The sequence below is a fragment of the Phoxinus phoxinus genome (assembly GCF_949152265.1).
Source record: "Phoxinus phoxinus genome assembly, chromosome: 14".
Classification (NCBI taxonomy): domain Eukaryota; kingdom Metazoa; phylum Chordata; class Actinopteri; order Cypriniformes; family Leuciscidae; genus Phoxinus; species Phoxinus phoxinus.
Genome location: NC_136889.1, coordinates 12,748,120 through 12,774,026, shown reverse-complemented (window position 1 = coordinate 12,774,026; position 25,907 = coordinate 12,748,120). Strand labels below are relative to the sequence as shown.

The 25,907-nt window shown below is 38.3% G+C and overlaps 1 protein-coding gene across 1 annotated transcript in view; it reads left to right on the top strand.

Annotated features, from left to right (window-relative positions):
• The first annotated feature begins 486 nt into the window (after positions 1-486).
• The window catches only part of psda (pleckstrin and Sec7 domain containing a), a 35,882-nt gene continuing 10,461 nt past the window's right edge, over positions 487-25,907 (top strand). Inside the window, 14 exon segments of the mRNA XM_079635463.1 lie at positions 487-728; positions 3,073-5,456; positions 5,542-5,653; positions 6,252-6,783; positions 7,398-7,817; positions 14,393-14,578; positions 14,792-14,872; positions 14,958-15,070; positions 15,202-15,260; positions 16,056-16,145; positions 21,796-21,839; positions 23,784-23,971; positions 24,427-24,497; positions 24,623-24,780. Coding sequence (XP_079491589.1) covers positions 3,222-5,456; positions 5,542-5,653; positions 6,252-6,783; positions 7,398-7,817; positions 14,393-14,578; positions 14,792-14,872; positions 14,958-15,070; positions 15,202-15,260; positions 16,056-16,145; positions 21,796-21,839; positions 23,784-23,971; positions 24,427-24,497; positions 24,623-24,780 — 4,289 coding nt within the window. The 5' untranslated portion in view covers positions 487-728; positions 3,073-3,221.

The window sequence follows — 25,907 nt, the reverse complement described above, 5'->3', positions numbered from 1 at the left end:
TTACAGATAATCTGTAAGTAGCTAAGAGTTTACGCTAATGCAAGCACAGCTAATCATTATGATTCTGCCGCATGACAGTCATTTCTTTTTCACTTTACAGTAATTGTCTTAGAATATTGTAAAAAGGACAGTGAATGAACAGCAACTAGTAGCTATGACATATGCTACTTCAAATTCACACACAGTTTTTTTTACACTGTGATCTGCTGAGACTCAGGATTGTTTCTGTTCAGATGTAATCCCTGCGGCCTTTTCTCAACCCCTGTTACTGTGTAAATCTATTTACAAGGGGCTTTCCCTCTGGCTAGGCCCCCCTCTGCGGGTGAGCTGAACCTTTTGCCACCTGTCACAGAACAGACAGAGAGCTGGCGCACCTGATTGGCTCAGTTCTAGAATGAGGTGGGTCTTAAGACTGTGAGTGACAGGGTGAGTGCAGGAAGTCCTGTTGGGCTAAGACAGGTTTTCAGTGTGTGTGTGTGTGTGTGTGGGGGGGGGGGACGGACGTTGGAGAAGACGCACTAAGTCGTGTGGGTGGCGTAAATCCAGTATGCGTGAGCCAGTAAGGCGCAGAGAGCCGTTTTGTGTTCTGTGGAGAAGAGAGGGAGCCACAGAGACTACAAACACATGAATAGCCAGTTTTTCTGAAGACTCTAAAGGAGGGGATTTTCTGGGTTCCCACTGCTGCTGTGTAGCGGATGGGACGGAGCTGTTGAGAGGGGAGTTAACAGGTAAAGGGAGGGGTTTGACTGTAATTGGTTCCTATGTGCCTGTTCATGTAACAGATACAGGAGTGAGGACAGGAGGAGGAGTTGGAGGAATCCTATTAGCACAGAAAAAGTAGGTCTAAATGGCCTGCGTAACAGAAAGTAGATATGTAAAATATATGCATTTGAATAACTTTCCTTCAGCTAATTTTGTCATTTTCAGTGATTATAGAAATAAAATAGCACACCAATGATTTCAATTGCTGAGAAAGTCAAAATAGTTAACTTAATGGACATGTTAGATCAGCTCTGCAATATTCGTTTTTATTATTATAGTTTTAACTTAATTCTTTGTAATCTTTGGGACTTTTAAAGATGTGAAAGCAAAAGTTTTTTTTTTTTTTTTCATAATTGAAATAAAATTGTTGGTTTAATCTCAATGAATTTAGCAGTACTGATGCAAATTATCTGTCATGAAAATACAAAGAAACTTTTTTTATTTTAAATAATTATTTTAGTACTATAAACAAAATCATATTCTTGCTACATCTGCAAATATTTCTTGTCAATTCTAGCTAATTTGAACAGTAGTGCAAAGTAAATTATAATGATGAATACTATTTCATAGATGCTTTTATAAATAATCCTCAACTTTGTTCATCATACATGAAAATCACATAAATATTTAAAAGAACAAATTCAATTTAATATTTCTTCTTCTACTTAATTCTATAGCTAATTTATCACAAACATCTGACAGTATATTGTCATGAATGTGGCATTTTCTTTCAGTCAAGGAATTTGATCCAAAGAGTTAATTAAAGGAAGATCAATTTCAAGTTGTTACAGGTTACCTTGGAACATGTAAAACGGATTAAGTTACTAGGCAAGCACCATACATTTAATGCATTTCAGCTAAAGGACTGCAGGAAGACTACAGTAAATAAGGGCTTTGAATGTGAAAATCTGCTGTTCACTTCCAAATGCCTCAGTCTTTCAGACCGACTGCAATTACAATATGAGACTTATTTCAAGTATTAGTTGCCCTACCTGCCTGTGTAGTTTGACTCTGTGACATTATTACTGTTGGGATTGTAAATGTGATTAATAACATTTTACAAATACGAAGGACTTATTTTTTTATTTTGTGTGTGTGGTTGGGGGGTGGGGGGGTTAGAGAGAGAGAGAGACCTAAAGAGCTCCCATACATGTTTTTGAGCGCGTGTGTTGTCTTTAAGGAAAACTATGCACTATCCTTCCCTGCCTCCTCCCCCATAACTGCAGTGGTGGTCATGATGCCGGGTGCATACGACTCAATCAATTGAGCGCAAAACCTGGCACACGTCCAATCGCAGCCCCACTTCCCCACTTTCACAAGAACTGACAGAACACAAGCAGCTGTGGCAGATGTGAGAGGTTAGAATAGCTTATGTGCATCAAAGAGAGTGAATCCTCTAGGGTAGTTTGTAATGATCAGCCTCATCTCTTCTCTGAGCTGTATGCAGTAGGTTTATTGTATTTCATTTAACGTGAACTGACTTCATGGTTTTGTAAAGGTGATTGCAGTCTAATTCAGATGTTAAGGCTTTTCTGAATCCATTACAGGAGAAAAATCTTTATAGTTCTGTATGGTCACCAAGATATGTTATGTTTTGGATGCAGCTATAGCTAGCCTAGCTACCAGCTAGCCTAACCAGCATGGGTTCTTTGGTCAGAGACACCAGACCATGCTTGTATTGCTTTTTTTCAGTGTAACTAGCATGTCTAGTCTATCATCTTATTACATCTAAGGATTCATTCATTAATTCCTTCGAGACAAGTAGGTAATCATATTATACTTTACTTACTATACTTCTGAGAGAGCTACAGTAAAATTTAGTCAAAACTATGCATGTAATATGAAGAGGGAGTGAGGCAGAGAACCTGCCAGCAGCAATACTGAGGTGCTTGCGTATCTGGAGTTTGCTTTACATTCTTTAATTAGCATGTTACACATTTAGAACCTCCTGCCATTAGTAAAGTATAGCAAGAAGAGTCAAGGTGGTTAGTTCACAAGTCTCTTTACACAAGATATTTGCTTTAGAGAAAATTGTTCACTATCATTTTCCTTTTTAATAGATGTCACTTAAATGTCAAAATACACTAGACTAGAGCTAATATGTGGGTCAATGTATAAATGTCATGCTCTATAGAAATACTGTATAACATACGTAAGTTGTAAATCAAAAATGATCAAATTATTATTTCTTTAATGTGTAACACATTATTGGTATTATTTAAATGAAAATGGGTGTATTTTCTTCCTAACTGATGGAGGAATTTGTTTCAACAGATGTTAGTAAATTATCTTCTTTTTTGTTTCTTACAGGTGATTTGGAGGATGATATTGGAGTCCATCCAAACTCTCTCTCAGATGTAAGCACCAACAAACTTCCAGAGCAAACAAGATGACCAGTGTTAATTAATCAATTATAGAGAACAGGTGTTGTGCTATCTGCAGGCTGCTTTTGGTCAGTCATGTCTCAATCAGGCAAAATCCTCCACCTCTATGTAGAGGTTAGGTCTGTTGCTGATGAAGAGGGAAAAGACCTGGGAGATGTGGAGAAAACAGACTCCCTCATGTTGACAGCACCAGACATCCTTCAACAGTCTCAGTATGGTGGCCCTAATGCCCCACATGACCGGACATCTCCACGTGGAGTCCTGCATAAAGGTGGAAGCAGCACTCAGAGCCTGGCCTCCAGTAAATCAATATCTAGACACTCCGTAAGTTTTCAGCTACATCCAGGACATGACTCAGAACAACCGGCTTCCCAACACCAAAAGAGTCTACCTTATGATGAGATAAGCCAGTTACTCTCTGCTTTTCAAACAGGACCCACTGGGAATACATGTCACTTGGTGTGTGCTCCTTCTGAACGTGACCCCTTCTTTGGAAAGGACCCTCACTTCTCAGGATGGTTTACTGCCCCTCCTACTCCCAGTGGAACTCGTAAGGCATGCAGCCCAACTAAGATGAAGGGAGGAGATGAAGGGAGGCGATCTTTTGCCACTTTCAGTTACATTGAAAAAGCTAAAATTAAATCTGTAGAGGGTCATTATAGCTCTTTGTGCCAAAGCGAGCCTCAGAATCCCTTCAACAGAACCATGGAGAATCGAGCTACCCCTCTCCACCTCAGGAAAAGGCTTAGTGACCCAGTGTGGTTGGAGAACAGCTTGGAGTCCATGAACAACTGCAGCTCAAAAAAGCTTAGTCAAGGTTTGGGAAACTCACATATGAGCACCCCCAGCTTTAGGCGGGCAACTCTAGACTCTATTGCCAGAGAAGCCACTCATCGGGCATTGGAGGAATTTGGTTCCCCACAAGTTCAACTAATGCAAAAACTGGCAGGCAACTGTCCTGATAGAGGTCACGATGTCAGGAGAGAACAACGTCGCTGTCGGTCTTGGTCTGGGTCACCGGTTATACCATGCAGTTCTAGGACCCTACCCACTAAAGCAACAATCATGGATCATGAGCGGAATAGTTCGTTTTATAGACTTCCTAGGAGCCCTGCTACTGACCAACTGTCTAACCATGCCAAGCAAGCCTACTTTACCATGTCACACTCAACTGTCAACACTCAGGAGGTCTCAAACCAAAGAGCACAAGGGTATAGGTATCGGCCAAATTTACCATCCTGTAAGCCTACAGCTATTCAACATGAACTGCCATCTATGCTTGTAACTCAACCATCTAGCAATCAACGAATCAGTCATTCCATGAGTGATAGTCCACGGCAAGCCCACAGAGTTAATTTCAACCTGGCCAACTCCAAAAATAAGGTAGAAGATGAAGCTAACCAACTGAGTGGAAGATGGAGCGTATCCCCAGCCACAAGTCCCGACATGGCTCGTAAACTAGCGGAGGAAGCCACCAAACTCTCCATACTTATGGAAGCCAGGAGGTCTCCATCCCCAACCCAATCGTCGACAGACACAGTGAGGTCTGACAGTCCCCGTTTGGCGCATTCAAGAGAGCCTCAACAATATGCTAGCTTCCAAGGCTCAGCATCAAAAACCCACTCTAATTGCAAACTTTCTGTTCAGGAGCACCATTGGAAACATGAGTCTGTCGAGACTGGTCACCACTCTGTTCAAACAACCCCTGTTTTGCCCCACATTGGAAGTACATCTCCTGCAGCTCCAGCAAGGTTGAACCGATCAGATGTAATATCATCCTCTCCCATACGAGACCCACGGATAGAGAGAACAGAGTTGGAGGGAAAGGACAGTCCGACTTTGCACCGGCACCTGCCTTCCCAGTACACAAGAAACAATCATACACCCAACAATGAATGTTGGCACTATGAGAGTCTCAAAGGTCACAAAGACAGTCCAGATATCAGCAGGAGACCATTCACAAGGCCTAATCCAGAGACTCCAGCAAGTTGGACCTTTTACCACAAGATTGGGATAGAAGAGTGCTTAGCCAGAGACAAGGAAAGCTTTAAGGACGTGAACAATCATAAGAGGAATAGTCCAGCTACATCGGGCTCTCAAGAGAACCACTGTAGGGTCTTAATGCAGCGCAATGAGATGAAAGATGACACTCGGGAAAACAAAGAATGGAGTGGTACAGCATCACAGAGCTCCAGTGGAGTCACAGGCAGCCTTATAGATAGCACTCTACATGAGAAAGACTGCATATCCTCGGAGACATCTAGCAGAACCAGCCAGAAGAGTTCTGACTCTGGAAAAACAGGCATACAGGTGATTTCATCTTGTTATTTTCAGATTTATGTAATGCTCTGATTCACTGTATACTTTTATTTGATAATTCAATTTTGGGTTGTAGTCTGAAAGTGGACCATTTTTGCTGAGGCCTTCCTTGCACTCTCAGAAGATGGCTCGTGCCAAATGGGAGTTCCTGTTTGGGTCCCACTCCGAAGACCATCATGAAACAAAAGGTGAGAATTTCTTAGAAATGCCTAACTCAGATTTCCAGGAGTCAGTTCTCTGAAATGTCACCCTTCTTTATTTATTTTGCCTTTCCTTGTGAACAAGCTGTTTGCCTCAACGAATGCTTAATCAAATCATATAACAAGCCTCATCCTCTATAGGATGACATTAGGGCTTGCTTTCTCTACAAAGCCCTTATCACTTCTCAAGATGTTATACTTTCTCTTTACTATCATGATCTTTAAATGGATTAATGTTACATCTTTGCTGGATTTTTTTTTCTGTGGTTTTCTGTTGTTTTCTTTTCTTGAAAATAAATGTGTTTATCTATAATTCCAATGGCATTCAGATAGATTTTTTTTTAGGTTCAATGAGTTGAATGAATTCTTTACTGTGTGTAGGTGTTTTCAATTTAGGTAGGGGAGAATGAGTCACTTGAATTCACGTTGACATTTATACAGTTTGCAGATACTTTTAGCCAAAACAACTTCAAGCCATACTTTTTACTATTTAAAAAATTAGTATTAAAAAATTAGTTATGATTAGTGTTATTTAAACCATGACACTCACAATCTTTTTGTTTTTCGTTGTTCACACAAATTCCAGGCTCCCCCGCTGCACCCTCCAGTGGCTGTTCCAGCGAGTCTCCGACACCCATTTCACCCTTGTCTACCCCGCTAAGGCCTGTAAAATCATACTTAAGACACTGTAAATCAACCGCCTCTTCGAAATCCTCATGGCATGATGTACAACAAGTCAAAGTGGAGTTAATCAACCATCATCCCACAGTGGGTTCCTCCAATATGACCGGCATCATCAAACGCACTGTCAAATATTCAGAGACAGACATAGATGCGGTGTCCCTGCGCTGTTACAGGGAAACAGACCTTGATGAGGTGATGCTAGCAGAACAGGAGGAAGTGGACTCTGCTTTTGGCAGTAACCGCAGTGTGCTGGGTACCTCAGGCACTAACAGCAGCAGCCCCCTGGAGGGAATGCTGTGCCCACACACAGATGGTGAGGAGGAGCTGCAAGATGAAGAGGTGGTGAGCTGGGCCAGTGTGAGGATGCAAGGCGACAAAAAGAGGCAAAATGCCACACCTGAGGGAGATGAAGTGTTTAGTCGACTACTGAGAGGGTGAGTGTGGAATAGATACTATAGCACCTATGCATATATAAATTCACACACACATCAACAATCCACACTGGATGCTGATGTGATGTGATGCTGAACAGAGTACTTTCATTTGACCAAAAGAACAACAACATGGCTAGAATTCATAACTTTTTTAGGTAATTAGTTTAAGGTTTTGATTTTGTATCCCTGCCTGCTTTGTGTTGTTTGGTTACTTTTTGTAGACTTTGGGGTAAATTAGAACAAGGAGATGTCCAGGGGGGCTGTAATGGAGTGCTAGGGTGTCTGAGGAAAAGTTTTGAGGAAAAATTGTATACATAAATAAATACATTAATAATATAAAATAAGTTTACATTTACAATATAACTTTTATTCTGATAAGACAATAAATAAATAAATATAAATACAAACTAACTATTTTAGATAATATTTTATATTTCTATTTTTCCCACTATTAACTGGGTCTTTATATGTGAAAATGTATAATTGCTATTACAATTTTAGGAAGGGTGTCATCATATTTGCAGTACTGTGGCATCAGGCATTTTAAATTCATTTTAAATGATGCAAACAAACCACTCAAAGGAGTGCATCTAATTTTTATGTTCCTCTTATAGTCCCCTAGATTGCCAGCCTGACAGCCACACGGCTTTGAAGTCTCCCATCTCTGTGACCAGCCCGTGCCGAATCTCATCAGATGGCTTGGACTCTTTCAGCAGACACTTTGAGAGCATTATGGAGTCACACCGTGCCAAGGGCACCTCTTATAGCAGCCTGGATAGTGAAGACATTACTCCTAGTGGCCCACCAGTCTTCACTTTTGATTTTCCGACTCTCACTCCTGAGATCCAGAGTCAGATCTGCGAAAGTGCCAAGCAGATCATCGAACTGAGCTTTGCTCCTCTTACGTGCCCCGAACCACCTGCTGTGTCTGATCCCATAGAGCGCGGTGTCTATGAAGAAGAGAGTCCGTTCTGCAGTGGATCCTGCTCTGATCAAGTCCCCAGGCCTGATTCTGACACAGACGCTGCCATAAGGTTAGTTGCAGTCTGGTGATTTTCTTTTTTTTTAACGAGCTGTCATAAATATCCCATCACTGCATGTCAACAGGTATGTCACTGTAATGTAAACAATCCCCTCCCCCGGTGAAATAAACTCTTGCAAGCATAATAGTAATTATACACATTAGAAGAGAAACAGCTGGCAGTGCATACACACTCATAAAGACAAACCCATTTCTTTCCTCAGTATAGTAGTATAGTGTCAAGCCATAGTTGTTTTGAGGACAGATGGTTCTCACAACTCTATAGCCACTTTTCCACCGTCGGGCCAAACCGTTCTCTTTGCTTAACCGTTCCATTCCGTTTCGATCTGACCCAGCCAGTATGGATATGGTTGATTTTTTTTTTGGAATAGCGGCTTGTGTAATAATTCTGTAATCTTAACCAACTTCTGTAATAATAACCAGTTGAAATGGCTTTTAAATTGGCATGAAACAAAAGTTGCATTAGTCTTTTCTTCCCCATTGTGACGTATATCCGGGTGAAATGGTTTCTCGAACAAGAAACAAATTTAGGTTGGGACTTTATTGTGTCCATTGGGAATTGATTGGGTCTGTTGCTGTGATCTCATGTGAGTGACAGGTTGTCTCGCCCTCACGTCACGTCATCAGTGAATGTTGTTGCAAGAGAGTGAAGTTAATTTAATTCAATGTTATGAGGGCACATGAATTTAAAAAAATTGTGTGCATGGATGTACTGTTTACAATAGTGCAATATTCCATAAAAAAATAAGAATTGTCCATTTTGATTTCATAATGACTTTACAAAAAGTTTACAAAATGGATCTGCAGTTGAGTATTTCCCACTAGAGGGCAGAGCTGAGCTATGTGATTGTGTTAAATGTTTAAACGGTACTGAGTTACTAGCTCAGTTGCTTTTCTTGATGATTTGTTTAGGCAAGAGCTTTAGATACATTTCTCTCACTTATGCCCTCGATGTATGTAGTGCGGGATTTTGGGATTGTGCTCTTTCCTGTCTGATAAAATGCAGGGCTTGCTTCAAATCATCTTCAGAGAAATAGTTTCTGATCAGTTGTATAGCAAGCAGTAATATAAGGGAAAAGTTCCTACTAAACAAGTTCTCCTTGGTAATGGCTGCATAAGATCCTTCCGGGGCTGTGATTACCCACAATCTCAGGGTCAGATTTGTGTCAATGCAGAGTGCAGCTCTGAGTCCACACAGGCAAAACACTATTTCTTGTTAAAAACAAAAACAAATCAAAACCTTGTTTCTTGTTCTATGTGAAAAATTAAATTTAGATTTATGTTCAGAAGGGTATTTTAATGTGGCATTAGGTTTTCAAGTCCCCTACAATAAGGAATATTGTTTGATCTGAGTTTAGTGTGGTTATTAAGAGGGCCTGAAACCCAACACTATCTGCTTTGATACCTGGCTCATCCACTACATTCCTTCCCCTGCCATGGGGCCAGTTAGACTTGGATATTTGCCAGGCACACTCGGTCTCCATGGTGAGAGCAGATTAACTTGTCTTGTGATTTCAGGGTTTTAAATAGAGAGAATAACAATCTATTACCGTTTCACCAGGGCTGTATTTAATTTACCGTAAACGGCCATTCATACTAAAGAAATGCAAACCGTTATTCTAACACGTAATTCTGACCTTTATACCTTCTCATAGATTGGATATAAATATATCTTTTTTGACGAGACAGACATTGTGTTCAGCACCATGTTGAAATGGAGATCGACAAAGACTAATGGCGGCACAAAGTAACAAGGCAAGACAAAGAGAGGAAGAGAGGGGTTGGAGAAAGGGGAAAAGGGGGAGTAAACAGTTGTGAAAGGAAACACATACCGTATCCACCAGCGAAAAATAGCTCAGCTGACAAGAGTAGAGAAACACACATCCACAAACACACGCAACCAGGCAAGCGGGAGGGAACAGCGTGTTGGGAGAGAAAGAATGACAAAATAAGACTACACTATGGGTACGAAAAGCGCTTATAAAAGTTTGGAGCAGAATAAAAGAATCAGCAACGCGACAACTGAAAGACTTTAATTGCAGTTCAAGATACTTGCAGACGCAGAGAGACACATTTCTTCTAAAGCCTCCTCGGGCTTCTGGACTGCAGGAGGTTTAGGGAAGGGTAGAAAAATGTGGAAGGCTGGATGCTGCGTTTATAAGCAAGCTTATGTCATCTGGCTATGTGAGGTGTGAAGGGGCAGGCCTGGTGTGATGGCTCATTATGTGCTCTGCTGGAGGGGAGGGGCCTTGGAGGATAATTACAGATATGCCCCCCACCCTGCCATATACCGGTGAGTAGAAAAAATTCAGCTCTGTGTCAGTATGATGTTAGTATCATAGATATATTATTACAGTTTTAATATTTATGTAGCTGTTATTTTTGAATTTCTGTTTAACGTTAAAGTTTTTAGTAATTTAGTTTATTTTAACATGTCTATATTTTTATTCATTTTTATTTAAGTCTTAGCTATTTTAGTACTTCGTTACAATGTCTTGGCAACTAGCTGGACTAAAAGTTTTAAATTTTTTATTGTATTTCAGTTAACGTTTACTATATTCCAAGTAGCGAAAATGTTTTTATGGTTTTAGCTGTAGTCATAAAAACCCTGGTCTATATATAACAAGTTTTTTTGTGTGTCTCACACACACACACACACACACACACACACACACACACACACACACACACACACACACACACACACACACACACACACACACACACACACACACACACACACACAGTGCTGTCAAGCTAATGAGTTATTTTCCTCATTTTCACATGTACATTGTCATATGGAGCTAAAAGAGTCTCAATAAAGATAAATGCACACACTACATTCACATATGCACACACAGGATTCATACATGCACACACATGATTCATAAATACACACACAGGATACACAAATGCGCACAAAATTCACAAATGCACACACACAATTTAAAAAGCACAGAAGATTCACAAATGCATACAAAATTCATAAATACACACACAATTCAGAAATGCAAACAAAATTTACAAATGCACTCAAGATTCAGAAATGCACAGGGCACGATTCAGACGTGTATTTCTGATGCACACACAAATATATATTGATTTACAAACTGCTTGCGGTCTGTGAACTTCACTGCATTTGTGTGTGAATTTTGAGACTCCCTTGACTTGGCTCGACACACAAATGTCTTTTTTAAAACAGGGAATGATCAGCAACCATTCAGATATCTCCCTTGGTTTAGCCAATCACAAGAACACACCCCGCGTGGGGGATTGTTTACTCATAAGCCAATCAAATGCAGTGAAGTTCACAGACCGCAAGCAGTTTGTAAATCAATATATATTTGTGTGTGCATCAGAAATACACGTCTGAATCGTGCCCTGTGCATTTCTGAATCTTGAGTGCATTTGTAAATTTTGTTTGCATTTCTGAATTGTGTGTGTATTTATGAATTTTGTGTGAATTTGTGAATTTTGTATGCATTTGTGAATCTTCTGTGCTTTTTAAATTGTGTGTGTGCATTTGTGAATTTTGTGCGCATTTGTGTATCCTGTGTGTGTATTTATGAATCATGTGTGTGCATGTATGAATCCTGTGTGTGCATATGTGAATGTAGTGTGTGCATTTATCTTTATTGAGACTCTTTTAGCTCCATATTGTCACAGTACTTTGATTATGTCAATTTAGGGTACTGACTTCCAGGTAGCTACAGTAATTTCAATTTCAGAGTAGTTTGTGGTGAATATCTTAGGGAACTCACAGTTTATCCCAGTAAAAGATCAGAGCTCTCATTCACCCTTTCTGATAAATAGTTATTACTGAGAACCATTGCACTTCAAGATTTTTATGAGGACCATTATGAGCCAGTGTCCGAATTAAGTGGGGGTTTGGGCGGTCTGACTCCTAAATAAAGTTTTTTTTGTGAAAATAAAAGGTTCAGGGGGTCTTAAAAGAATTGTACATGAATTATGTATTTTTTTTTATTTGGGAGGTTTTAAATATTCATTAAACTAAAAAAGTTAGATTACAAGTTAATTAGGGCACATTCACCTGACGGTAAATAGACGCTCGCTAAAATATTGTAGGCCTATTATCACGGTATTGAATTAAGTTACCTAAAAAGTGTTGTCCTCCTAACTTTTTTCTTATAAAAAAACAAACATACTAAACATTTAAATACAATAAAACAATACACAAAAAAACTATAGAGAACAATGGGTAACATTGTACAGTGAGGCCCCATTTAGTTAACTAACATTAACTAATGTTAATGAATGGAAACTTATTGTAAAGTGTTGCCAAACAATAATAAAGAATCAGAAAAATGTCAATCAATATCTAGGCCTAGGGCATGTTTGGTCCAGATTAAAATGTAAAAATGTTTAAGTTTGAAAATAAATGTCCTATTCATTCTTTAAGTATTTGTTGTGATAAACACAATACAAATATCTAAATGTCTGACACATTTATACACAGTTCAGAAACTGAAAGCTGCTTTATGGGGGTTTAGCTGTTCTATCAGCGCCATCTACTGTCAGAGAGTGACAGTAAGAGCATTTTCATTCAGCTTGTCTCTCTAATTTTTTTCTTTCTTTTTTAAATTAAATGCTTGAAAGAATAGTAACAATTGTCATCATTGCCATACCATAACAATACAGCAATATTCCATCCAGGGTCCATCAGTTTTTCAGTCCAGATTAAGTGTCAAATCCTTCAACACAGCCACTGTGTCTCATGCACGTTGGGGTTGTTTACATCAAAGCGCACGTGACTCTTTGACGTAGCACCAGCACAAGCACACGGTGTTGTGCATTTTTACCGCTGGATGAAAAAGTATTCTTAAAATGCGTTCTACATTTTTTGTAATAATTCGTAATATTGAAGTGACTAGGATTACAATACCGAGATTGCGAGACAAACGTGCCTACGTCAAATGCATGAAAGCGGTTGTTTAGCGTTTTGGGTTTTAGATAAGCGCATTATAAATCAAATATTATTTATATATTTTATTTGTATTGCAGTCAATTTTCCATTTGTGTTTTCATGAACAGTAAAGCTAAAACAGAAATACTAGTGCAACCTGTTAATTGGCAATGGAATGTAATTTTCATATCCTTCTTACGTGATACTACTGCCAGGATGTTTAAGATGTTTGCATGAAGCTGTCACGTCATGCAAACATCTTAATTATGTGATTTTTTTCCTCCTTTGGTATGTAAATCTTGTCATCAGTCTTTGGAAAGGAGGTGTGTTCGCTTTTGTTAAAGCACTGGAATGTTGTAGAGCCTCAGCACAAGTGAGCTTATTGTTTGTCGGTGTATTCACCTCACCGGTTTTAGTCGGTGGGTGTGTACATGTGCACTAAGAAGTTGCATTTTCCCCCCCCCCTCACATGCTGTCACCAAACAAGTTATAATACGTGTGTCATGTTTTTGTTATTTACACACATAAATATATGTAAATATATCAGCTGATGTCTGGCATATACAGCAAGATGTACCAAAGGTGTGTCTGTACCTAGTCACTGACCATCTTTGTAAAAGCTCGTCACACATCCTAGAAGCTGTGGCGTTTTTCTGTTTTTCTTCCTGGTTTACTCTACCATGATTCTATCTGTACATTGTTTCAAGAATAAACAGTCTGCCCTCATTCCCTTTCTTCGAGTCCCTCCCCTGGCTTGTTTGTGATGTGAACTATCCGGTTGGAGGAGGTTGGGAATGGTGATCCTCGGAACAAACCAAACAAAGACAGACGATAGAGGGGAGATCTGCATCTGGCATTAACTTTTTGGTGCTCGTACGTCTAACTAACTTTGGAATGCAGTGGTTTAAAGGCAGATTTGGGTCACTGAGGTATAGTGCTTTGGTTTATCAGACCTTTTGTGTTATTAGTTTGCCAGAGTGTTATACTTTAGTTTTTTTATTCAAGACTAAATTAAACGTCTTTAACACATATTTGGCACTTTTAATATACAGTACGTTGTTCTTCTTTCTATCCTCTCATTATTCACATCTGAATACCAGCTGAAGTATGTTTGTGTGCTGTGTATACGTGTCTGACAAGTTATAAAACTTTTTTGAATTTGAATGGGGCACAAAGGACAAAGGTGCAGGTCCATGCGCTCACAGTAGTTTGTTAGATGTACCTTTTTTTCAGTTATTAAAAGCTGGTTTCTTTGTACATTGTGGTTTGAGTTGACCTGCTGGGAAAGAGTCTGTATGGGTACATCAGATAGAATCTATTTACATCACATTGCCAGTGCTAAGATAACAGGTTTAGACATGAGAGATGGTAAGTAAACAAATGTAACCTCATGATTTGACTGGTTTGACAAATAATCAGTATTCAAATGTAGTTCAGTATGCTTATATTGTGTGGTTGTTCATGGTGACTGATTTTAAGCCCAAACACATTCACACATCATATCCGGATTGCCTTTTTACAAATAAAACGTATACCTCTTACTATACTTACTTTCCCTTTTGTAATGCTTCAACCCAGATTCAAATTAGTGTCTCACATGCCATATATACATTTCACACACAATTATTTTTCTTTGGTTCCAGAGAGAGGTCATCGCGGCCAGTGTCGGAGTCTGATCCAGAGGTAGCCGAGCGATTGGCTGTGGGCAGCGCTGAAACTCTGGCCAATGGTAACAAAGGTGACCTCCAAGCTGCAAAACGGCTGGCCAAACGTTTGTACAATCTTGATGGATTTAAGAAGTCAGACGTGGCGCGTCATCTGAGCAAGAAGTAAGAATCATTAATAAATACGTTTATTAATGTGGGGACTTTAAAAAGAGTGTAAAACTAAAACTTTTTGTAGTTTTAGGATTTCAAAAAAATGAAAAACAAACTTTATAAGTTAAAATGAAGAAATTGACCACGTGAACTTTGTTACTGATCCCCAGTATGAGAACCAAAAACCTCTTTTCTTATGCATTTGTCTTTTCATGACTTGTGTAGCAATGATTTCAGTAGCATGGTCGCTGAGGAGTATCTAAGTTATTTTAACCTCTCAGGAATGACGGTGGATCAAGCACTGAGGTGAGCTTCATTGTGTTTAGTTATTTAAATATTTGCTCTCATTTTACATAGGCTCATTCTGTTTTTCCTGCTGTCTTTTTATTAGAGTGTTTTTGAGAGAGTTCGCCCTAGTGGGAGAGACACAAGAGAGGGAGCGAGTACTGTCGCATTATTCTAAAAGATACCTCCAGTGCAACCCGAACACTATACCAAATGAAGGTAAATCATACAAGCATTGTGCGTGTTAATGAATGTGCATCTGATGTGTATTACAATAAAAGTAACACTGTGGGGTGCTCTTGCTCTGACTGTGTGTGAGCTTATGGGAGTTCTATGCCTGTGTGTTTCAGATAGTGTCCACACATTGACTTGTGCCCTGATGCTGCTCAACACTGATCTGCATGGTCATGTAAGTTTGAGTATCTGATGTACCATAAACATAACAAACAATAAGAAAAATCAACAGAAAAAATCGTGAACCATGTTCAGCCATCAAGGCCATTTTAAAATCTTGAAAGATATACATTGATATACATGCATTTTCGGAATCTAAACTGATTGTAAATAGAATTTCTTTAAAATTGACTCCATTCAAATTTTATCTTATTTGAAATTTGAAAATTTGATCTTATTATATTAAATGATTATTACTTCTATAGTATACAATAAGCTACAAAACATCAATACATTGTTGATTTTTTTAATTGGATTTTACTGCTATGTACAAAAATTGACTTATTAAAATGAATCCCAGTCACATTTATGAAATGTTTGTCTCCTTTGTGGAAAACGAAAAATACTATCTGACACTTGTAAGTCTGAATTTGTAATAGATGTTTATTGTGAAATTACTATTAATATTTGTACATGTACATGATTGAAGTCTCTGTGAAAGGAGCTGGTTTGGATAAAACAACTGTGTTTTTAGGATGGATTTGAGCAAGGATTCTCTGAGCTGTTAGGGACCCTGAGGGGATGAGTGCCGGTTTTACATTTAGGAATAAAAATAGAAATTCATCCATAAATGTAGTAGTAAAAATTATTCTCAGGGGAAGCGAAATTATTTTTGCACAAAATATTAACACGATTACTGGCCGCTGTGTATTTGGTATTGTAAGTGTTGTTGAGTGCATAGGAACTGTGAAATAGGTCAGCGCATCAGCTGACAGTACATTTATATTCCATTCGTCTCTCTCTAATTCAGAACATCGGGAAGAGGATGTCCTGCATGCAGTTCATTAGTAACTTGGAGGGACTGAATGACGGCCAAGACTTCCCGAAAGATCTTCTAAAGGTTTGTAGGGGTTTCAAGCATTCACACACATTCACACACTGCATATTGCATATTGAATTATTCCATAAGGTCCGTATTGTGGTTAAGCCAGATATATTTACATGCACCACAGCTAATTAAATATTCCTGTATGTAATTAACATATTCTGAGACATGCACATTTTTGTGCTGCTATTCTCTTCTGGAAATACTGTGAAGGCTCACTCTTGTTGTTTAATACGATGCATTTTAGTAGTTTTTGACAGTAATTAACCAACTTAATGTAATTTTAAATGTTTCTTCTGTAGCTTTAATTTTCATACACTATCATTCAAAAGTTTGGGGTTAGTAAGATACGGGAAAAAGTCTCTTATGGTCACCAAGGCTGCAATTATTTGATAAAAAATACAGTAAAAACAGTAATATTATGAAATTATATTCATTTAAAATATTTTCTATTTTAATATATTTGAAAACTTAATACATTTTTTTGATGGCAAAGCTGAATTGTCAGCCATTACTCAAGTTTTCAGTGTCAAATGGTTCTTCCGAAATCATTCTAATGCTATGGTGTTCAAGAAACATTGAATGAAATTGAAATCTGTGAAATCATTTTTTTTTTTTTATATATATACATTTTCTATAACCATGTAAAAGTCACTTTTGATTAAAACTGTCACTTTTGATGAAAAAAAAAAAAATATATATATGTCCTTAAAATTAAGCCGATATAAATGAATGGAAATGGATTATTCCTTATTTGGAATATCCAATGTAGCCGATGTATACTGTATGTAGTATACATACATTTCCATGAAGACTTCCACTAGAACACAGAGGTCTGGTTTCACAGACAGGGTTTAGATTAAACCAGGATTAGGCCTTAGTTTAATAAGGACATCTATAGCTTTTAAAAACGTGCTTTAGATAAAACTTTACTGGTGTGCATATTGAGGCATAACAATGGCAGTGACATATTTTAAGATATGACAGTGCAAATTGCTTTCAGTGAAAACCGCTCAAACGGGCATTTTAGTCCGGGACTATATTAAGCCTTGTCTGTAAATCCGGGGGATAGTCTCTGTAAATAATAACAGAATGCTATTCTGTTGATACTGCACTTTGATATGCTCTATTACAGGCATATGATGAACGTCTTTTTAAAATTTCTAAAAACGTAACAATTTTAATCCATTCATATAAAGAGCATTTTTTGTTGTAGACATTTTTGGAGAAATGTACAACACGTCTGTATACTTAAATTGTGACAGAAACATTATTACAGACAATTGCATAGCTACAAGATTAACGTTTAAACTGATCAAATGTTGCACTGACAGACACCATGTCTGAAGTTGAGTGTTGTGACTAAAATCAGTCATGTAGGGGATTTCTGTCGCATCTGATGTCAATGAACTTCCTGTGCTCCAGTGTGCTGGTGCTTAGGGTTTGTCTATTTTAGTCCCTTCGCTTGGATTACAGGCCAGGCTGCACAAGAATAATAGCCATATGATGACCGCACCTGAACCACTCTGCTGATATGTGCTTTAAAGTCACGGGGAGCCTTTTAAGCGTTTGGTCCTCCTACTTTCTCTCTCTCTCCTCTGGCCATCTCTCTCTCTCTCTCTCTCTCTCTCGTTCTCTCCTCCGCCCTCTCACTCTGTGCCTCGCATTATTCCATCACCTCCCACCCCCTCACTGTTTTTTCTGCGCTCTCTCTCTCTCTCTCTCTCTCTCTCTCTCTCTCTCTCTCTCTCTCTCTCTCTCTCTCTCTCTCTCTCACTCTCTCTCTCTCTCTCTCTCACTCTCTTTCTAGCCATTTAACTATCTGCCATCTTGCTCTTTGTTTCACCCTATAATCTGCAAAAAAACTTACTCTGCTGAACTGTACTTAGCCCTGTCTGTTGAGGTTATTTCCATATCTATATAAACCCCCTTATCTCAGCCTTTGGCTGGCAAATGGCATCCTTCTCTCTTCTTCTTAGCTTTGGTTTTCCTTCTCCAGGTTTCTTTCCTCCTACCACTATGTGAGGGTGTGAAGGCCACGCAGTTGTCGGGTAAAGACAGTTAATCTGTCTAACTAGGCTATGGGTGTGTGAAGCATTTGGCTACTTGGATATTCCTTCTCATAATTCTGTTCTCTTGACACTCTTTTTCATCTCTGTCTGCTTGATGTTACAACAGGTTTTAGGGTTAAATATAGCACCGATAGAGATGGCAGCTGAGAGAGATGTCTGCAAGCCAACAGGTTAGGCTCTCAGTGCCTGTGTGGTTCATGACAGTTAACAGCCGTGAAAAACCTGTGTGAAGTCTGTCTTTATGCCAGCAACAGCAGGGGTGGCATGGAGGACAGATGGGAATTTGGCTGCCACACGGCTTCTCACTGAAATGAAGGTTTTGTCATGGTATTATCATAAATGCGTTACAAATTGCTCATTCTCTCTCTCTCTCTCCTGTTCCTCTTTCTGTCTTTTGTTCCCTCTTTTTCAGTTTGTAAATTATGTTTCTGTTCTTTCACTCAATTGTGTGAAGAGTATAATTTCCTTCTTTGTTATCTCCCAGTTTGAGATTAAGTATGTGCATCACTGCAAACAGAATTATGCTCCTCCCACTGGTCACTACACTTGTACTTACAGCAGTGTGTGCGAACTGTGCGACATGCTGTTCTAAAGTGTGATCTTTATCTTTTTCTAAAACACTTTAACAGAAGGTTGGAAAGGCGATGAATGGAAAGGGTGTGCGGAAAACCCTTATATGGACATGTTTTGGGCATGTTTTATGTAAATTTCCAACATCGGGCATATAGTCGCTCATTTAGATTACTCCAAATTCATTCACGGATAAACATTGTTAAGAACAAATCCATGTGCATACGCACGTGTTATGAATTAGGCTGATTTCCGTATAAATACGAATAATCCACGCAATTATTAGAGAACCAATGTTTGTTGTTAGTTAATACACATAGCTATTGTGTATGTTATCACAAATGGAACATTGTATTGACCAGTTACCATCTTAGACTGGAACTATATCAGTCTACAGTCTCAACTACTGGGATCTCTGTGGGCTTTAATGGACACATGGAGTCCTTCTAAAAACCTCCCTACACCCAGCTCACTGTTTTAACTGCTGGCTGCCTTGTGACCGTGGCCAAATAAAAGCAGGTCACGTTTGAATAAAGTTAGACTCAGACTATGGGATGCCCAGTGTCCCAGAGCTGTGCGTGACAGACACAGGGAGAGAGAACAAGCTGCAACAATTATCCAAATGACAGGAGAAACCATACCAACTAAACTGATTTACTATCTTTCCTCTGCTTCAACATGATCCCCAGTGGCTTGTTATTGTGTAATTCTTATGTTTTATTGGCTGCTCCCATGTGTGAACTGCCCAATTAAATTTTGTAACTCATTTGCCAAATGGACAAAGAACAGCAATTTGTACAAGCTTTATGCAATGTAGCATGTAAAAATGATTTATCAATTAATTATTTATTGTCTCATTTAACTCATTTGTATATTTTCATAATTTAAATAAACCATTTTAAGTGTCTATTTATCAATTTGAAAAGTTATTTATTAAAAATTTTAATGAATACATTGATAATTCTTCATGTTATTTATTAATTGTATTCCTAGCCAATACAATAATGTCAACATTTAAAATAACTCGAGGGTTTATGATGATATTTTAGTGCTGGCATACTCCGTTATCATAATTCACTTGATAATATATGTGAGCAACAGGTTAATTGCTTATTATCAAGTTACAACAGACCTTTTCTACATTATGTGCATGGAAAATGACTGAGTATGGCAGTGACATGTAGCGCGTGTGAGGATTCGCACGTTCGAGAGCCTGCAAGCTGATTGACATTCTTGGGAGGCTGGAATCATCGAACATTCATGTGCTGTGATTTGTCAGTCACGCTGGGAGACGCGTACATCAATTGAGAAGCAGAGCGCGAGAGAGACAGTGAAAGAGATCGGGCGAGATTGTGAATGCAAGAGAGAGAAGGGAGGGTGAGCACTCCTCGCTCACAAGATCTCATTCTCACCGCACAGCCCATTTTTTATCTGCATCACGGAGGAGGAAAAAGACTGTGAGGAGAAGAAGAAAAGAGAGCGCAGGACTCGGACGCCAAACCTCTATTGTTTGTACAGCCGTGAAGCAAAGCAGTGTTTTGTGAAAGGGGAAAACAATCAGGTGTGAAAGAATCTCCCATTTGGATAACAGTCGTAAGGACACAAGCTCAAAGAGGAAGGGGGGGGGAAAAAAGAAAGGATGAAAGAGAATTGTGGACAACTTCTAATACGTTCAACCATTTGACATGGAATAGAGAAAACTGCACGAAGCAACAGGATCATCTCGTGTCTTTGCTGATTTCCTGCTCTAGTCTCGTCCCTCTGTCTCTTACACGTCTTGTGTCTATTTTTCCGTCCCAGAGGGGGACGCTAGGTGACGTCACAGTTTTTGGGATGCCAGTTTGAGAGTGGGTGGAAGTCAGACCCTCTCAGTCTGTTCCCTGCGTGAGCCCATGTGTGTTTATCTCATGCATTTGCTTCAATGATGTTCGCATTCCTCCGTCTGTCCTCTTCTCTCCAATTATCTCCTTCCACCATTGCTGTCCTCGCGAGCCATCTGCACCCCACCTGTGAGCGTGTCGGCGTGCGTTGGTGAACACGTGTAGATGTGATGAACTCGAGGATGTATACGAAGAAACAACTGGATGTTAACCGCAGATCCTCTTCCTTGATCGTCTTCGATCTTTCAGTCAAAGCAGAAAGTTTTATGCAAAATGGCGCTGGTGGATTTGCAGTAGCCCAGCAATGTTTTTACATGCATAATGAATAGGACTGGATCCATAATGCAAGAGTCACTACAGAATCCCTGATGCCCATGTGACACCCTTAAGGATCTCGCGAAGAGCTTCGCCACTGCCAAAGACTTTGATTTTGCCACTGTATCATTCTACATGCTCTTTGAACTCGTTTCTCCTGATCACTCCTGCAGGTCTGGATTCTACTTGTAAAAGAAAGACATCAAGTGAATGAGGACTTCATTTAGTTTACTTGAACATTGTTTGATTTTAAAGCCGCCTTTGTACTGTTTCCTCATCTCTGGATCCCATATCTACCAAAATCATGATTGGTGTAAACAGCATTCACTCCACTGGCCGTGTCCGCTCTCGCTCCCTGTGTTCAGTGCGATGTGGACGGGACTTCAGCGTGATGGACCCGTTTCGTTACACCAAAGCCCCTCGCTCACGGTCCTTAAAGCCCCTGGCCTTCCCTGATCTGCTCGGCAAGGTTCAGGACGGCCAAAACCACCCACAAACCCGCAAAAAAAAGGAAAGGGTAACACTACTTAACTACAGGATCTGCCCATGGAAACTTAGATCTTTTGCAGTCAGAGAAATTATTAGCTAATTTTTCCTTCTTCCTTCTAATGATGGTTGGGTTGTTTTTTCCATGACGTTTGAACCAAAATGCTACATGAAAAAAAGTATAGTCTGCAACCTGTTTCTGGTTCATGGGTATTGTTAACTTTCAGTTGCTATTTTTAGACATGTCAGTGGGATGTTTGAGCGCACGCTCTCATATGCACGCACAGAGCAAAACTGTTGACGGGGTTGTGTGATTTAATAGTTGTTTTTCTCTTTTTACAGGCTCTCTACAACTCTATCAAAAATGAAAAGCTTCAGTGGACAATGTAAGTCTAATGTTTTTCCTAGTGGGCATTTTTTATTAGTGCATCAGATTCAAGAGCAATTTATCCTTATTCGGTATCATCCAAAACATTTGAAAATAATGTAATGCCTTTAAAAGTGTTATTGATTTGAAAATGGTGTAAGCCCATTATACAATCATTTTGCTGCTCAAAAGGCCTTTTCATTTCTTCAGTGAGATGTGCTTATTAGGTGCACTTTTAGAAAAATAGGTTTATTAGGTTTCTTTACTCGACTCCAAAGAACTCTTTACTCAAAAAGGTTCTGTCGGAAAAAAGAAGAACGTTTCAACATTAAAGAAAAAAAGAAAATTATTCTTTAGGCTCGAATAAATATTTTTTCCTAACCATTTTTTTCTTTACCCTTTCCATACCATTATTTTTTCCAGTGGTATTCCATGAATACCACTTGGTATTTATTTTAGTTTCTTATAGTAATAACTTTAATCTTGAAATGCTGTGGCAATGGACACTTTTTTTCCCACCGGGATTCTCAAAAGCTATAGTCATGATAGTTGGGTAAATTCCTAAATTGCAGTGAATGGGAGACTACAGCTAATAAAAATTTCCAAAAGAGAGAGAAAAACAATAGAGATTGATTACGGCACTCAGAAGAGAGAACAGTGTCAAATATACCACCACTTCATCAACCATGGCATTAGAAACATTCATACCATGGTTATATAATACAAAGTATAGTGTTATAAATGTTGTATATTATATTTTTGAATAATTGAAAATATAAAAAACTTTGCTAGATGTAATAACTGTGGAAACACGTCACTAGCAGAAACAAGGTTTAACAATGCTAAGATCTTTGGAACTCTTAAAAGGTTCCATTTTTATTCAGAACCTTTTCATTACGCTATAAAGGAATCTAATAACGTTCTTTTCTTTGAGCGCCTTGTAAAAAGGTTCTATATGGAATCCTTTTTTTCTATAATAGAACCATTTCTTCTTTATATATGTGTATCTATGACCTGGCCTGAGCTATCTGATGCCCTAAGCCCTTACATTCGACTTTCTTTATTTTGTTGCCATGGTTACTACAAGTTGCCTCTTTATAATTACAGGTTGAAATCTTTGACTGGCTAATGTGCAGACTCAAACACAGCCCTCTCTCTTTTTCTCTCACACATACTCACTCCCATGTACACTGCGTTCGCTCCTGAAGGGATTCTGCAGTATCCTTGTTTAAGTGTGAAGGAGAAAAGCACAAGTGATTGTTTTATTCTCTTACATTCGGCAGCAGTTCTTTTGATCTTCATCCATCCCAACGTCCCCACGCTTTATCCCTCCTCTCTCTATGTTTCCCTGTTTCACTCTCCCTTCATTTCTGAGTTTGATTCACTTCATTGCACTTTCATTTAGCGTCGTGTGATTCTCAGCTAAAGGCCATCATTCACTGTATGAATCAATGCACGTCATTCACCAATTTTTTTTTTTGTTGTGGCTGCTCTTTCTGCCTCCGTCTCTCATGGTGCTCCATCTTCTGAGCTGGCTCTCTTGGTTACCAGTGTTGAGGCCAGCAGTTACTAAGCAACAGATGAGAGCATTATCATGTGAAGGCAAAGGCTCTGTGCTGTACACCGTAGCAGTTAGAGAGGAATGTTTAGCGGTCCAATCCTCAGGGGCTTTCCAGGGTGTCTAACTGCACTCTCTGCACAGCTGCCACTCATCTGGTTGCATGTACTGTAGATTAAAAAAATACGTGCCAAGGACTAAGCAATGAATATGCAGTTTAATTTCTGCCAGTGACTTTGAATGCACAATACACAAAAAAATGAGGTAGGATGGGGCTTTATTACCTCAGGTAAATGTTGAAAGTCAGATCATTTTTTAGTGCATAAAATACCTTGTGGGTAAAGGTGAGAATGCAAATTACTTTTCGTAATGTAATAATGCTGCTCTTGTTTGCGTACTCTACAGCGATGAGGAAGAACTGCGCAAATCTTTCTCTGAGCTGGACGGCAGGACGGACTCAGCATCGCACACTATGAAGCGGGTCAACAGTGGAGGAAACCCCCTCGTCAGTGTTGCACAGCAGTCCAGCGCTCAGGTCTACAACAGTGGCTTTCTCGTGCGGAAAGTTCATGCTGATGCTGATGGCAAAAAAAGTAAGCCTTCCCTCAAATACAGCCTTTTATTTCATCCATTAATGTATTAGTGTATTTATTACAGCCTTATTCTTAATGATTGTAGTTTAGAAAATGAGAGAATATTCTTTTGTTATTTTCCAGTAAAAATCTAAATAAAAATATCTCAATATCTCAGAACAACATGCATTTAACTAGGAAGCTATGAATTATAGAAAAAATATTAAGACTTGTTTTCAAGAGTATATCTTGAAGTTTCTTTACCCTATTAAATATTTTTCTTTCATGTTTTCAATCATAAATCTAACATTTGTAGATTTGCAAAAAAAAAAAAAAAACTTAATCAGAAATAATCTCTAAAAACAAGTCTATTAACTTTTGGTAATTAAGTTATTTTTATCTTGTTTAAACAAGACAAAAATACTTAATCTTAAAACTTTAATTATGTTAAGTTTGACTGTGTATTGTTCTTTTAGCTCCACGAGGTAAAAGAGGATGGAAAACATTTTATATCATCCTTAAAGGACTGATTCTCTACCTGCAAAAGGTATATTTTACTCAATGATTTCTTGTGCTATGTGAACCATAGTTCTTTGTGGCTGCCGAACAGGTATTATTTGTATTTTTTTTTAAAGATTTGTGATTTGCCTCTACTTTGCGATTGGTCTGCAGGATGAATATCGTCCAGATAAGCAGCTGTCTGATGAGGACTTGAAGAATGCAGTATCAATCCATCATTCTTTAGCCATGCGAGCAGCAGACTATAGCAAGCGACCCAATGTGTTTTACCTGCGCACTGCTGACTGGAGAGTCTTTCTCTTCCAGGCCCCGTAAGTAAACTTACCTTATTTCTATTATAAGGTGATTCACCTCAAAATCAGAAACAAGATTTTATATTTTTAAGCTTTTAAAATATACGAAAATAATAATTACATACACACACAGCCGTTCAAAAGTTTGGGATCAGTAAGATTTTCTTATGTTTAAAAAAGTTTAAACATAAGGCTGCATTTAGTTTATCAAAAAATACAGTAAGAACAGTAATATTGTGGAAATATTATTAAAAAAAATTATACATTTTAAAATGTAATTTATTCCTGTGATGGCAAAGCTGCATTTTCAGCATCATTCCTCCAGTCTGACTCTTCAGTGTCACATGATCCTTTAGAAATCTAATAAGCTGAGTTGCTGCTCAATTATCAATTATTATTAGTGCTATTATTTTATATGGTATATATACATATGTGTATACGCATATACATTCTTTTGGATTCTATTAGTAAACAGTTCAAAACAATAGCATTTATTTGAAATAGAAATCTTTTGTAGCATTATAAATGTCTTTACTTTAACTTTTGATCATTTAAATGCATCCTGGCTGAATAAAAATTATACATTTAAATGATTAAAAAATGTTGATTTTAATAATGAAATAATTTACATTTAAAAATAAAATAAAAATCTTACATACCCCAAAACTTTTAAATGTGATACTGTATCATGGTTTCCTCAAAAAATATTAATCAGCAAAAAGTTTTAATTAATAAACATTAATAATAAGATGACATTTTTCAGCAATATTAGAATGATTTTTTTAAGTATAATCTAAAATAGCAAAAAGGTTAAATTAAATTGTAATAATATTTCGCCTTAATAATGTTTTTATTGTATCTTTGATCAAATAAATACAGCCTGGGTAAGTAAAAGAGACTTTTAAAAACATTTTAAAAAAAGTTTTAAACTTTTGGACGGTAATGCATAAATTAAAGGAAAATATATATATTTTTAAATGATCAAATGATAATCTATAGAACTTTTTGCAACTTTCGCATAACTTACACAGTCACTTTGAGTGACAACAAATATTATTTAGCAGAAAGCCTCGTGGAAAGCTCATGTTGGTATATCTTTTGGAAATAGGACAGCAGAGAAATAAACAGTGAATCTCTTTCAAACA